The sequence below is a fragment of the Girardinichthys multiradiatus genome, chromosome 23 (genome assembly GCF_021462225.1).
Source record: "Girardinichthys multiradiatus isolate DD_20200921_A chromosome 23, DD_fGirMul_XY1, whole genome shotgun sequence".
Taxonomy (NCBI): domain Eukaryota; kingdom Metazoa; phylum Chordata; class Actinopteri; order Cyprinodontiformes; family Goodeidae; genus Girardinichthys; species Girardinichthys multiradiatus.
The window spans coordinates 30,078,201-30,093,632 of NC_061815.1; the positions used below are offsets into that span (position 1 = coordinate 30,078,201).

Genomic DNA, 15,432 nt, shown 5'->3' on the forward strand with positions numbered 1-15,432 from the left:
AGTGTGACTTTATAGTGTCTCTCTGAGCTGTCATAGCTCCACTCTGTGTGCTCTCATTGGTTCAGACCGAACCGCCATTATTTGGCTGCAGGGTTTTTAAGCAGGAACTGTGGCAGGGCTGCAGTTGAGACCTGTAATTGCATCAGTGCATTTCACATCACTGCTGTGTGTTGGGGTCAAATTATGTATTGTCTGTTTGGAGACTAAATGATGGTTTTAGATTAAGTGTCATAATGTTGAACCCTCTGCAGTCCAGGTGTGTTCACGTTGGTAAATATTTGTCACATAAACTGCCTTCAACTGCTCAGAAAACAGTTGACCTTGAATACTAAAATCTCCTTGAAAATCTCCCACTATATATGTGCATCTTTAAAGAGTTAGTTCATAATTTCTGAATTGAGATTCTGTTAAGAGGTTATTAGCTGTTAGTATCTTACCTAGTTAAGCCCTAACCCCAGTACCAGTGGAGGAATCAAACTTTTATTTTCTACTTTCATTACTGTACGGTCCCTTAGGTAAGCATAGACGTGTGGTATGCACAAAAACTTCAGAATCTCGGCTAAAAGATGATATAAACCATTTCTCGGAACACCAAACAAGGCAGTTGAATCGGAAAGCAAACAAACTTCACAAAATGCCTTCACTGTAAATCTTGGTCTTAGCTGTTCACCCCGAGACTTATACACACACAACCAGCATGGTGCCTATCTCCAGCAGTCTATGGGCGAGAGGCGGGGTACACCCTGGACCGGTCGCCAGTCCATCGCAGGGCAACACAGACACACACAGGACAAACAACCACGCATACACCCATTCACACCGAAGGGGAATTTATTAAGACCAATTAACCTAACAGTCATGTTTTTGAACTGTGGGAGGAAGCTGGAGTACCCAGCTAGAACCCACACATGCACGGGGAGAACATGCAAACGGCATGCAAAAAGACCCCCAGCCGGGAGTCAAATTGAAGTCAAACCTTCTTGCTGCAACAGCCATTGCCCCCCACCCCCACCCCAAGTCTTAAATCCACAGAGATAAAACCACATGTACCGAACAAACAACTACATCTCCCAGTGTGCCTTGCAAGTTTTTTCTCAGCCAGTTTCCTTTGTTCTGACCTGGTTACAAGGAGTTGATTGATAAAATTCACCAAGTCTGAGTCACATGCCTTCGTCCTGCTACAGTTTTAATTGGTGGGACTGATATGGATGTGTTGAATATAATTTGGTTCTGCTGGCTCTGCAGATGAAAATGAGGGGTCATTTGTGCAATTTAGACAAATCAAACTGGAGTTATTGCACCCTGTAATGCTGGTGGTCAGTAAATATCCTCTAGTTGGAGTTAAACTTAGCAGTTTCTTGTTGTTTTATTAGAATTGGGGTAAAAATAAATGTGGGTAATATAAAAAAAACCAATTTAAAATCAAGCCATTTTAGACATGTAAAAAAAAAGTTTATTACAGTTTGCAAGTACAAAACACAAGAAATCTCCTCTTTTGTAGATGGAGCCTAAATGTGCCATACTGTGCCAAAAAGCAAAAGACTTAAGGGGCTAGGGTAGACTCCTCTCTTGCTGTCTTGATTTAGTATAAATCCAGATTAGTTGTTCCCTGAGACTAGAGCCGGTAACTTGTCCGGGTGGAGCCAAAATCAAAGCAAACTTCTACTGTCTTAAAACAACTCCAATCCCAAAACCGTCAAAGTGCTTTATTCTATTGTATCGATCCATAAGCCATAATTTTTAAGGACTTGCTTATTTGTGATTTTTGCAGTAAGGCTCTGAAAAATGGTTATAAGCAGCTAATATCTTACCTGCAGCATAAATCCAGATTAGTTTAACCAAGAGGCTGAAGCTAGTCTGAGAGGGGCCAAGAACAAAGCAAAAAACGTTTTTTCTCACCAGCACAACTTCAGACTCTAAAAAATCTGCGAGTGCTATTTTATGAACATTTGAGTCATTGTCACATTTGCATTGGACCGTTATTTCCCATGTATGGTTATTTAGACAAGAAGTGGACCTAAGAGGTGGTAAACCACTAAGGATGTTACTGTGTGAAATACACTTCACTGCCAAAAGTAATGGGTCATACCAGCCAATGAACGAATTCTGGTGTTACAATCACACCCTGCACAGTCCAGACCTCAACCTTCTTGAGCACCTTTGGGGTTAATTAAAGCTGACTACAACTCTGGTTTTCTCATCTAACTGTGAACACACTCGTAAACCTTGTGGAAGATGTTTACAGAACAGTTAAAGTTGCTATTGCTGGCAACGGTGGGTCCATCAACAAATTGGACCTTTTAGATTAAGAATAGGATGTCATCAAAGTTCATGTACATGTAAAAGTAGACATACAAGTAGTTTTGGCAATACAGTGTATATACTATGAAGGGAATGTTAAGCATTTCAATACTTACAAAAGTAATAGAAAAATCAAAAACATTTTGGTTTAAGTGAATGTTTTATTGATTTTTTTATGGTACCTCTCTACTCTGTTGGGTAGTAACTTAAGATCTCAGTTTTTCACACAGGAAGATCACTGGTGGCGCACCACCTCTTAAGTCCATTTCCTGGGTAAATATTCATATGTATCTCTGTAAATACTAATTCAATAGAAATGTGACAATAACTTAAAGGTTCATAAACTATAGTTTGCACCAAAAGCTTTGAGATTTTTAAGATTAAGGATTTCTTAAGGATGTAGAAGTTTGCTTTGGTCTTTGTCACTTTAGGCCCTTCAGGACCAGCTAATCTGGATTTATACAAAGTGAAGCTACTATATTAGAATTATTGACTGCAGGTAAGATATTGATTGCTTATAACCTTACAACAGAACCTTACTTGAAAAATCCTTCAAAAAAGTGCTGGTAAAAGAATAGCGTTTAATTAGAACTGGTTTGCATGTAAACCAGTTATCACATAATGTTCTTGAATCACTGGGTTAAATAGACTACAGAGGTTCTGGGTCAGTTTGCTCGCTCACCAGTTTGTATCCGCTTTTGTACCTTTGGGTTGCCGTTTTGTCACCGCCTCCTTTCGTTTGATGCAAGTAAACAAACTATATTGCCCGCATGTAACTAATTGTTGCATGTTAGAGGTAGTCCATCAGCCTTTTCCCCAGCTAATATACCAATTTCTACTTTTCTTTTAAGTCCTACCTAATCATTTAATAAATGCTGCAGGTTTTTTGATGGAGGTGGAAATTTTGAATCCAACACCAAATGAATGAATTATGTTGTTATTTTCAATTATGCATCAAAGCATATGCCCTTAACCTTTTTCAAGTTTTTACTAAACGTAAACAAATTATAGACAGAAAATTGGCTGGAGCTCTCAGTTTTGGTTGCTGTCTGATTGCGTATCTCTACTTCAGTTTATTTCTCTTTGTAGTTAAGCATTATGACAAATTAGAGAGGCAAATAATTATGAAATTGCTCTTACACCCTTAAATGTAAGTATAATGAATAGTAAAATAAAAATTGTTATTACATATTACAAACAGTTTATATTGATTCCTCCTCTGATCCCTGTTTGGGAGAGTTGTTTGGACCAAAAATAACTATGATTTACTTTTTGCTGGTAAATATTATTTATCTTAGAGATGAATGGACAGAAGTATACGGGCTCTTACAGCACAACAGTGAGCATACGAGTATACAGTAGATTTTGAGAACAACAACTTAAGGAAAAGGTTAAGCAAATTGCCTGGCCTGTCACCAGCACAACAAGGAGAGCAGAATTATACCAAGTTGCACAGACCCAGCTCGACTGAGCCATTCAGAGTGTGTTTAATATTGGTACTTAAATTGGATTGCTCTTTTTTGTTCACCATATGATTTCATTTGCATATGAATACTTCATCAGTATTTTAAAAAAAAACTCTAGTGTTAATTAAATGTTAAATAAATATGAAAAAAAAAGTTTTTTGTCTCTTTATTTAAAATGTTCGGACCCCAGTGTTTGGATCAGGGAAGTAGTGGACCTCCAGCTATTTTAACTGGGGACCCCTGGTTTAAAAGGGAGCCCTGCGATGGATTGGCTACATGTCTAGGTTCTACCTTGCTTCTCGCCTGTAGACTCCTGGAGATAGGCTCCAGCTCCAGTGTGACCCACTATGGAATAAGCGGTATAGAAGATGAATGAATGAGTGGTTTAAAAGGTAGTTTTCCAAGTGCGACCTCCATAGGATCTCCATTTGGTTATGTCTTGCAGCTTTTTTCAGATAAACATTGTGTCCTTGAACTGCTGAACAACTTATCTGTTGCAAAAATGTGTTTCTTTGTCAGCATCCAGATGATGAGTTACTCTTTAATCAGTCATTTCTCTGCATTCTCAGTACCCCCTTCCTGTGTCCTTCTGTCTTCCTAACGTTTCTAACATTTTTCCCTTTTCATCCTCCAGACAATGCATCAGACCCAGGTGTGTGCGCCAGACAGATCTGGTTAGATGTGGTTAAAATCGACGATCAGCTTTGTCTGACATTCACTGATAATGGCAGCGGGATGACACCTAACAAGCTGCATAAGATGCTCAGGTAAGTCACAAACATTTAAACAGGAGGTTTATGTGGAAAACACAAGAATTCAGCGTATCTCTAAAATTGTATTAAAAACCAAAAAAAAAAAATGAATCGATTACTGATTACTAGAGGTAGTTCATTCAACCTGGTTAAAATTATCTAATAGGGAGACAAATATCAGTATGTCATCACTGTTTTCCTCCAATTTTATTCCAGCTTTGGCTTCACAGAAAAGGGCTCAGGTAAGGCCAGTCAGCAGGCCATCGGCTTGTATGGCAACGGCTTCAAGTCCGGCTCCATGCGTCTGGGCCGTGATGCGCTCATCTTCACCAAAAATGGCGGCTGTCAGACTGTGGGACTGCTCTCTCAGACCTATTTGCAAAACATCAAAGCCCAGGCAGTCATTGTTCCTATAGTGCCTTTCAACCAGCAGACCAATATCCTTTTTAAACACACTATATGTTTCTGTGTGAGGATTAGCATCAGTGTGTGTGAGATTTATTTGTAATTTAGGTACGGTGATGGTTCTTGCATAAATACCACTCTGGACCCATCCTACATATAAATGTGTGGTGCTCTAATGAAATACACTGTGTGCACCTTTATTAGGCAAATGAGAATTTGACCATTTCATAATTATGTGCATATTGTTCAACTCCAAGGTGTAAGTACTTGAATACTCATTATATTTAAGTAGTATTCACCCCCCTTGGCTTTTTATCGATTTTGCTAAATTGCAACCTGTAATTTAAATGTTATGGGATGAATCTGCACAAAATAGTCTACGTTGGTAAAGTGAAAAGAAAAAAATATAAATAAAAAAATAATAAAAAAAGAAAATAACTGACAATTGGCATGTGTATATGTATGAAGCCCCTAAAAAGTTCTGGTGCAACCAATTACCTTCAAAAATCACATAACTAGTAAAATGAGGTCCACCTGTGTTCAATATAAGTGTCACATGATCTTACAGTATAAACACACCTTTTCTGAAAGACCCCAGAGGCTGCAATACCACTAAGCAAGAGGCAGCACACCTTGAAGATCAAGGTGCTCTCCAAACAAGTCAGGGACAAAGTTGTTGAGAAGTACAAGTTCGAATGTATGTTTCCCCCGGAGCACCATCAAATTCATCATCTTTGAACGGAAAGCAGATGGTACCACAACAATCCTGCCAAGAGAAGACAGCCTACCAAACCCCACAGACCAGGCAAGGAGGCCATTAATCAGAGAGGCAGCACAGAGACCAAAGATAACCCTGAAGGTGTTGCAGAGTTTCACATCAGAGACTGGGACGGAACTTCACCCACCAGCAGGACAATGACCTGAAGCATACTGCTAAAGCAACTCAAGGGCAAACATTTAATGTCCCCGCGACCCACTATGGAAGAAGCAGTAGAAAATGACTGACTGACTGACATTTAAATGTGTTGGAGTGGCCTAGTCAAAGTCCACACCTCAATCCAATTGGAAATCTGTGTGAAGATTGCTGTTCACAAGCAAAAAATCGTTATGCAAGCTGAGGTTTTCTATTATTTTGTCCTATTTGTTGTTTGCTTCACAAAAAAACATCGTTAAAGTTGTAGGCATGTTATGTAAATAGAATAGTGGAAACTCAAACAATCCATTTTAATTCCAGTTTGTCAAAAGCCGTCACTGTCTAGGTGTATGCTATGATACAAGATCTGACCTTAATTCAGCGTTATGGTCTCTGGTTGTGACTGAAGACTCAGAGGCCAGTCTGGCAGCCATCCTTCACCACTCCATCATCAAGTCCCAGGAGGAGATACTCACACACTTCGACTCCATTCTTTCTAAAAAAGGCACCAAGATACTGATATGGAATATCCGCAGGTCAGAAAAAAATTGTTGTTTTTTTTTTGTTTGTTTTTAGACATATATTTGTATTGTCATAGAATATAATAATTGCTTCTTTGATTTAGGTTCACTTGAGTGCTGTATCTTTGTTTCAAATCTAGTTTAAATGCATTGTAGTTTGAATAATGAGGATTCAATCACAGATACGTGCAGAAGCAGATTTTTATAGACATGTCTGCTTAATCAAGGTTTAGGCAAATCAGGTGATGACACATTTTATCACAAACCTCAATTTACTGGGTCACAAGGAGACAAGCTGTTTCTTTCCTGTGGACATGTTGAAAATTTGTAATCAAACCATTTGTTCAAGTTTGTCATGGTTATTTTCACTTCCTCCTTGATGCACCAATCATAATCACTGTGTCCTCAAAAGTGTAGCACCACAGATTAGATAGATGGGCCCATGTGGCCTTTAGAGGGGGTTTAAGGTAAAATCTCACTGTAATCCAAACATGGTTTTTCTATTGTCTGAGCTTTACATTAAATTTAAATATGTGACACTTCTTTAAAGTAGCTTCAGAGCTGGGAAACGGGCTTAATTGTTATTTTTCTTTTTGTTCCTGAAGAGCCAGAGATGGTAAGACCGAGATTGACTTTGACAGTGATTCAACTGACTTTCGTTTGCCTGAGATTCACCTTGAAGAGCTGAAGCAGGGCCTGAGGAACAGTGCATCCCTGAGACCTGAGCAGAACATCCCCGACATGTATTACAGCCTAAGGGTGAGTCAGTAAAAACACATTTTAACACAAATACAGCCATTTACTTGTTTTAAGCAGTTGTTGGAGAATTGTGGGTGTTTATTTTACAATAGTGTGAGCACACTAAGAGTAATTTCAGAACAAAACTGACAGTTGTACATCTGTGAAACCCATTGCATGTGTGGCACAACAATAGCTTTGCATCGAACTGAGAAGAGCTCAAGAACAGTACTGCGTGTAGCTTAACTAACCTTGCTAACCTTTTTGACCAAAAACAGTAGTTACCTGAAATGAGTCAGTCAGCTCAACTGCCTGTTGAAGAACAAAGTAGTTAAGCAGCATTTTTAACCTAAAACTGTCCTTAACCTGAGTCTCTTTCAGCATTCTTTAGATTTTTAACATTTCAGGTAAATATTTGGATCTATTTTCTCTTCAGCTGTCATAAAGAATATAATATTACTGGGTTAAATTGGATCACATCTGTCTGCATTGGTACGGTAATTGTAATAGGGAATTTTTGAATAAATGTTAGCCATTTCTATGGCCATTTTTCACCAAAAATTGTTTGTTCTGAACTTATCGTTAAGTTTAGTGGCAACTTTTAGCTAAACTGAGAAAAGTTTGAGAAGACCCAGAGTTTGAGAAGCATGCATGTCTATTAGCTGTGTGAGCATTTGCCACAGCACACAAAGGGTGTAAAGATGATGTATATACTGACTGAAAAGATCCATTGGCTTCTGCCACAGCAATTTCCTGTTTCAGCTCAGTTAATTTCTGAAATAACGTCAAATATGAAGTGAAGTCACAGACCTAGAAGATCAAAACAATAACTGCACTGAAGGGAAAGGAGATGGCTGCTGCTTAGCTTGTATTTTAAATCATATTCAGAGAGCGTTAGGTTCTTGCTGGAGATATTTTAGAAGCAGTGTGCTGCACTTCCTCATCTTGCTTCCGAATGTTCTGGTCTTCACAAAAATAGCGCTCGTTGCTAGGTAGCACTGAACCCGTCCCTGTTCAGCTGTGTTTAGTTACTCATGTTTTCGCACTGAAGTAGGCAGGTTCTTTCCTTCTCAAAAACGGAAGTCAGGGAAATTTTAGGGGTGTGAAATTACAGCCGCTAGAGGGTTGCTATTCTCTTAGTTGCTGCATAACTAACTTTAACTAGCTCTTCAGCTTGCTCTCTTGGCTTGCAGCACTGTCTTTAGATTATATGATCAACAAAATGTCACCTCATGTACACAACTCTAGCCAAGCTGGTTAGCTTGTCAACTTAGGTATCTCTTTAAGTCAATACATACTGCGGAAGTACTCACCACCCTTGGCATTTTTCATGTGTTGTTGCCTCACAACCTGGAATTTAAATGGATTGTTTGAGAGTTTGCGCCATTTCATTTACAGAACATGCCTACAGTTTCAAAGATGTACTTTTTTATTGACAAAATATTAGAAAATGTCTGCGTGCATAACTGTTCACCCTCCCTAAAGTCATTACTTTGTAGAGCCACCTACAGCTGCAAGTCACATTGGATAAGTCTGTATGAGCTTGGATTATTGTCCTGCTGGAAGGTGAAACTGTCCCATTCTCGAATCACAGGCAGATTGACACAAGTTTTGATCAAGAATTTCCCTGTATTTAGCAACGGCCAGCTTTCCGTTGAGTCCCACCAGTTCCCAAGTCCATGCTGCTGAAAAACATCCCCACATCATGATGCTGCCACCACCATGTTTCCCTGTGGTGTTTTTCGGGGGGGTTGGGATGTGTTGGGTTCCCGCCAGACATAGGATGGCCACAACGTTCTATTTTAGTCTCATCTGACAAGAGCACCCCCCTCCATACATTTGGGGACCTGCCCACATGCCATTTGGCAAACTCAAATGTGCCGTTTTATTTTTAACACTAAGTAATGGCTTTTTTCTAGCTACTTTTCCATAAAGCCTAGCTCTATGGAGCGGATGACCTACAGTGGTGCTATTAACAGATACTCCAGTCTCTGTCTCTCTGATTAATGCCCTTCTTGCCTGGTCTGTGTGTTTTGGTGAGTGGCCCTCTCTTGGCAGGATCGTTGTGGTACCATGTGCTTTCCATTTGAAGATGGATTTGATGATGCTCTGGTGGAACATCAAAAATGTGGATGTTATTTATAAACCCTCCCTGTGTTCTTCTCAACAACTTTGTCCCTGACTTGTTGAGCTCCTTGGTCTTCATGGTGTGACGCCTCTTGCTTAGTGGTGTTGCAGTCGGGGCCTTTCAGAAAAGGTGTGTTTATACGGACAGATCATGTGATCCTTAGATTGCACACAGGTGGACTTCATTTAACTACTGTGATTTTTGAAGGTAATTGGTTGCACCAGAACGTTTTAGGACTTTTAAAGCAAAGGGAGTGGATACATATTGACATGCCAATTCTCTGTTTTATTATTTTTTTATTTGTTTTTTGTTGTTTCTCTTTTCACTTCACCATCTTTTGTGCAGATCCATCACATAAAATAAAATTAAAAATATTAAAAATTACAGGTTTAATTGTAACACAGTAGATAAAAAGCCAAGGGGAATGAATGCTTTTGCAAGGCACTGTACGTCGCATTTCATTAATTATAATACAATTTTAAATGTAAAGAAAACTAAGGTTATAACGGTCTTGTAAAAACATATTTATCTTAAATGTTTGCAATCATCAAACTAATTTCACATTAAACAAAGATAACCAGAGTTATCACAAACCAACCTGTCTATGTGAAGAAACTGAATGTTCCCACAACTTAATAACTGCTTGTGCCGGCCTTGGTGACAACAGCTTCCATTAGGCATTTGTGATAAGTAGCAATCAGTCTCTTACACCGCTGTGAAATAATTTTGGGTCACTCTTCTTTCCAGAATTGTTTTAATTCAGCCACATTGAGGGGGGTTTTAAGGAAAAAACCACTTAGCATGTTTATCAACTGGATTTAAGTCTGGACATTGACCAAGCCACACTTCCTGTAGTTTGTATCCTTCCGTTTGATACGGCATGGCTTCCCTCTCTCTCCTGTACTCATCCACAGTGCTTTTGGTCTCGCTGCCCAGAGCCTTCTCTGTGTCTGTCAACATAAATAAACAGAGCAGCAGTCTGGTCTGTTGCTTTGTTTTTTGTGTCTCTATCACATGATTTCGAACTATGGGGCACCTTGCTATTAATGATGAATCAAGGCAAGTTAAACTGATCCGACCCGATCCGACTATGTTAGGTACTAGTGGAAAAGCAGCATTAGTGGACCCTCCTGGAAAGGTTCACCACTATTCCTTGTTCGCTCCATTTGTGGGTAACCTTGTAACCTTTCCCAGACTGATAGATTTCAATAAATTTGTTTCTCAGAGCTAGTGCTAGACTAATTCTTCAAATAGTTGTCTAAAAGAACCGGTTTACTCCTCCACATGAGCCAAGTCAGTCATTATGAACACCTCACCCAGTTAATGGTTTATTAACTCCTTCTCTGCAGGTTTTTGAAAGACTGTGGTGTGTCGGAGCAGTAAAAAAATGTTATTATTATCTCAGTATCCTTAATGTGAAACATTTAAGTACCAACAAAAAAGCAAAAACAGAAGAAACTTGTAATGGGGCAGGTGCTTTTTCACAACACTGTATAGCTCACAAAAAAAGCTGAGTTGGGAATTAAATGTAGTTTTTTAGCAGGCCCAAACTGAAGCAGGTGCAGTGGTTGTGGTTAATGTAAAGGCAAACCCAACTACAGCTCATGTGAAAGGGTGAGTGTAGCTTTTTTGGCTTCCAGTTTCAAGCACAAACCAAGAATCTCTCCACCACTGAAGACATTTGTGGTTTTGTAGTAAAACTGCTCTAGTTGTGTGAATGCTGAAGGCATTCACAGTATTGAGATCCTGTTTCTCTTTATTATATGTACACTTTTTTTGGCACCTATTTCCTCCTTCATACTTTGTGCTATTTCAGCCATTCAACTTTTAAAATGTTCAGCTCATTTAGGACAATACGGGTATGACTTTTGGTATTAATACTTTTTATACTTTTTAAAATATTCAGGTTTTTGTGCCGATTTTTGGCCCATTGAAATGAATGGAAAATACTTAAACATTCCGCAAAATTCAGCTAAAACTTTGTGCTCTTTCACAGCTTACTACTTCTACATACTTTCAGCTAGAAATCCCATTCAACTTTTAAAATGTTCACAAGCCATTAAGCTATCTTCAAATAATTCAGCTTTTTCATATCTGTTACGGTTCTTCTACAATTGCGATTCAAATTTTACGTAAAATGTTTGAAGTTTTCAATTTTATAATGTAATCCAATGGCGGAATTCGGCATTTGCTAGAGTGTACAGTCTAGATTTTTGAATAACCTGAGAAAGAACAAACAAACTCTCCTCACTCGCTTAATTTTCATTCTACTGACACTAATTATATATCAAAACGTAGGATTCTCTTTCACGATTCAGAAAATGTCACCCTCATTGATGTGGGACTAACAGATTTCTGGCAACCTGCCCCAAAGCAACGCAAAGTCAACACACCCTGAATGGGAAACCTATAGGAATTTCAGAAAAAATCACAGCAAAAAATCATTAAACTCACATGTTTTTGAATGGACGCCTCTTGTAAACCGTTCGAGGTAGAGACATGAACCTTGTGCAGATTTATCTTCAGACCTTGCTGGCGCTCACAGTGAAGGAATTTATTTGATACCTTTTATCATTTTGTCATAAAAAAGGTTTGTTTAGGAGTACCAAATCTGTCCTTCCCAAAATCGCTTGAAATTTTAAAATTTCAAAATTATCCACTTTTCTACACTGTCATATCTCCTACACGGATTTATGTAGACACATGAAAATCTCCAGGATTGTTCACCGATCCCTGCTGATACCTACGTTCCAAAACGTTTTTGGATACCTTTTATCGTTTCTTCGTGAAGTAGGTTTGTTTGACAGTGAAAAATTCACCTTTACTCAGGTTAAAAATGGTCAAAATGATCCAGTTTTTCACAGGGTCACACCTCCCAGACAGCTTTTGTAGAAAATTGAGAAGCTCCATGATTGTTCACCAGGGCCTGCTGATTAATACGGTGCATGAATCAAATTGATAGCTCATATAGTTTCCGAGTTATTACACGTTGTTCGAGAGCATGTTCAGGCATTTTTGTGTTTTTCTCCATTTTTCCCTTTCTTTTCACCTAGTGTTGTACCTTTATTATTATATTTTCAACAAAAAAGGATTGATATTATCATTTCCCTGTCTGTTCTGATAAAACCGGTCCAATGATGATGTCGATAGCCCCTACGGTTTCTGAGTTATGGGCAGTAGATCGGGAGCATGTGCCACCATGTTATAAAGCCAGGCCATGATGAGACACAAAGTGTGGTGCTGTGTGAGTGAGAAACAGCAGCTGTTGGGCGCTCATTAATTACCATAGCAACAGAACACAGCTGCCAGTGAACTTAAGTAACCTCTGACAGAGAGTGGCTCTGAGGCTGAGATCAGGCCAGAAGCTTCCATGAATGATCACAATAAGTCAGTCATAGCTGACAACCACACTAGACTTTCAAAATAAGACCTACACATACTCTACAAAATAAAAGCCTCTTTTTACACTGAACAGCAACTTTCCATATTTACAAATGATTTTTTTAAAGCTGATAATAACATAGACAATGATTTCAGACAAGCAAGCAGGTTCTATATGACTAATGGAAATAACCCAGACTTGAAAGGACAACCCTGCTAGATTTTCAAAATAAGACAAAACATGCTCTGCCAAACGAAAGCCTTTACATTTTAAACTATAGAAAATTGCAGGACTGGGCTTCATACTACTGTTGGAGCTCACCCAGTGTTGGAAATAGGACCATGTTGGCCTTTTAAAATAAAGTTTACTGAAACATTCAAAATTAAAGCCTCAGTCTTCCAGAGTTACTAGTAATTTTTAAAGCTGATAATAGCATACATAATGATTTTAGAACAGCAACCAGGTTCTTTATATCTAGTGGAAGTACGCCAAACCTGAAAGGACAACTATTCTGGACTTTCAAAACAACACCTAGACATACCCTACAAAATAAACGTCTTCATATTTCACACAGCGATAATTGCAGAATTGGTATTAACACTATTGCTGGGACTCTTTGATGGAAATGGATCTACTTTATCCTTTCAAAATAAACTCACAGATATTTACAAAATAACAGTCTTAACATTCCTTAGTTGGGGCCTGCCATAGCAATGAAGGGAGAACAGTGAGTGGCCTGACTCCCATGCCATTGCCTGGTGGCACCTATTACTACACATCTCTAAACTGGACTCTTTATTTATTGGCGACTGCCAAAGCAATGCAAGGACGCATGATTACTGGTGAAACAAGAAAAGGTCTAGATAGACATCTTAACCTTCTACCCTCAATCATGATGCACACCGTTCTGTTGCTTTGGTTCTGTACCTCAGCCCCGCAACCTTCGGCTCTGGTCCGAGAAGCACGCACCAAGAGGCAGGCCGTGTCTAAGTTTCTTCAGAAATGTTCTAGTTTATTACTATTATTATTGTGTGAATGCTGAAGAGTGAATAATTTTAAACGGCAATTTCATAGACTTTTGAATATACGCTGTAGTAAGCATTAGCATTTTAGCTAATTTTAGCTTATGCATTGCTTTTTGCATAGTAGGTGGGTTAAATTAATATTAGCCTTCATGCTAGTGATAGGCAATATGCTAATGTTATCATTTTAGCTTCTCTTTCTCCTCTCTTCTCTCTTAGCTGAAGAACACTTGTTTGTTTTTTGTGTTTCTTCAGCGTATTTGTTGTTAGTTCATTCATTCTGAAATTTCTGCAAATTTTTATGTATTTTAGCTCTGACTTCAAATTCTTTGGCTATATTTTTGCTGCAGTCTATGCTTTTTCAGCTCATCTATGGGCAGCTCTTTCCTGCTTTTTTAAAGTTTTAGTCATTTCTTGCATTTCAACAACTCTTTCAACAAGTAGTTTTGAGGTAATTTTACATTTTTAAGCTGTTTTATAACTAATTGTCTTCCTGCTCATACAGATCAGATGACAGTTTTTCTTTGCTGTTTCTGCTATTTCTACTATTTTATCAGATTTCAGCAGATTTTCTGCAGTCAATTTCAGCTTGTTTCTGCCAGCTTTCAGCAAAAAAAGTCAGCTCACAGCATTCACACTGCATTTTCCCAGGAAATGCTAATTTTTCTAGTTCATTTTTAAAGCAGCCTTTGGGGGTTTTACCAGCTCTGTTTTACCAGTCTAAGTTGTAAGAATCATGCTAAAATGCAGGTTTCTAGATCAAGTCAAAAACTCTAGTTCTTATATTACACTCTCAAGCCTATGAAGACTGCTACCAGAATAAAAGTATACATTTGAAAAAAAATTGTTTTAGCTATAAACTACCTAAATCTTTGCATTATATCTTGATTTGCTTGTGTTTCTCAGGCATACCTCAGTATCTTGTACCTGAAACCACGGACGCAGGTCATTCTAAGAGGGAAGAAGGTCCTGGCCAAGTTGGTGTCCAAGAGTCTGACTCACATCGAACACGACGTCTACAAACCTCAGTTTAGCGTATCCTTGTGTTATCTGCATATATACTTTCAACTAACAGGAAGTGGGAAGCTGTTGGTCTATGGTGTTGATCCAGGCTCTTTAATATAGCTCTCATAACAATGAGATTTTGGAAATTTTATCACCTTTCCACCCATTCTCCTCATTGTGTAAGTTGGAAAGATAAACCTGTGTCCTTCCCCGGCCTTGTTTGTCACAGTTTCTGTTGTTTTAAACTTTTGTGATTGCCTTCTGATTGCAAAAAGTGGAAATATTTTCATCAAGTAAATGTTTTACTGTAGGATTAACATAAATCTGTCTTACTTCAATGAAATGTCTTTTTCCATTTGAAAGAATGCTGGAGAAAAACGGGCCTCTGTGTCATATTTTTATCCTAGTAATAACAGGGAATCATGAATTACTAAATAAACTGATAACCTTGAAAAAGTAAATTATACACTTTCAAAAAGGCTTGGTTTAATTAAATATTTTTTTATTGGAATTGGCAGTAACAATAATTTCAACTATGGGGACATGTTTGCCCCATTGAATTAAAGTACCGTATTTTCCGCACTATAATTATAAGGCGCACCTTCAATGAATGGCCTATTTTAGAACTTTTTTCATATATAGGGCGCACCGGATTATAAGGCGCATAGAATAGAAGCTACTGCAGTCAAACGTTTGACTGGGGTTGCGTTATGCATCCACTAGATGGAGCTGTGCTAAAGAGAATGTCAACAAAACAGTCAGATAAGTCAGTCAGTCAAACTTTATTAATACACTACAA

At 38.4% G+C, this 15,432-nt stretch overlaps 1 protein-coding gene across 1 annotated transcript in view; it reads left to right on the forward strand.

The window, feature by feature from the left end:
- The window catches only part of zgc:152774 (uncharacterized protein LOC553526 homolog), a 36,999-nt gene that overhangs the window by 611 nt on the left and 20,956 nt on the right, over window positions 1–15,432 (forward strand). Inside the window, exons 3-7 of the mRNA XM_047352831.1 lie at window positions 4,402–4,534; window positions 4,736–4,956; window positions 6,226–6,373; window positions 6,964–7,117; window positions 14,535–14,663. Coding sequence (XP_047208787.1) covers window positions 4,402–4,534; window positions 4,736–4,956; window positions 6,226–6,373; window positions 6,964–7,117; window positions 14,535–14,663 — 785 coding nt within the window. The remainder of the gene's footprint in view (window positions 1–4,401; window positions 4,535–4,735; window positions 4,957–6,225; window positions 6,374–6,963; window positions 7,118–14,534; window positions 14,664–15,432) is intronic.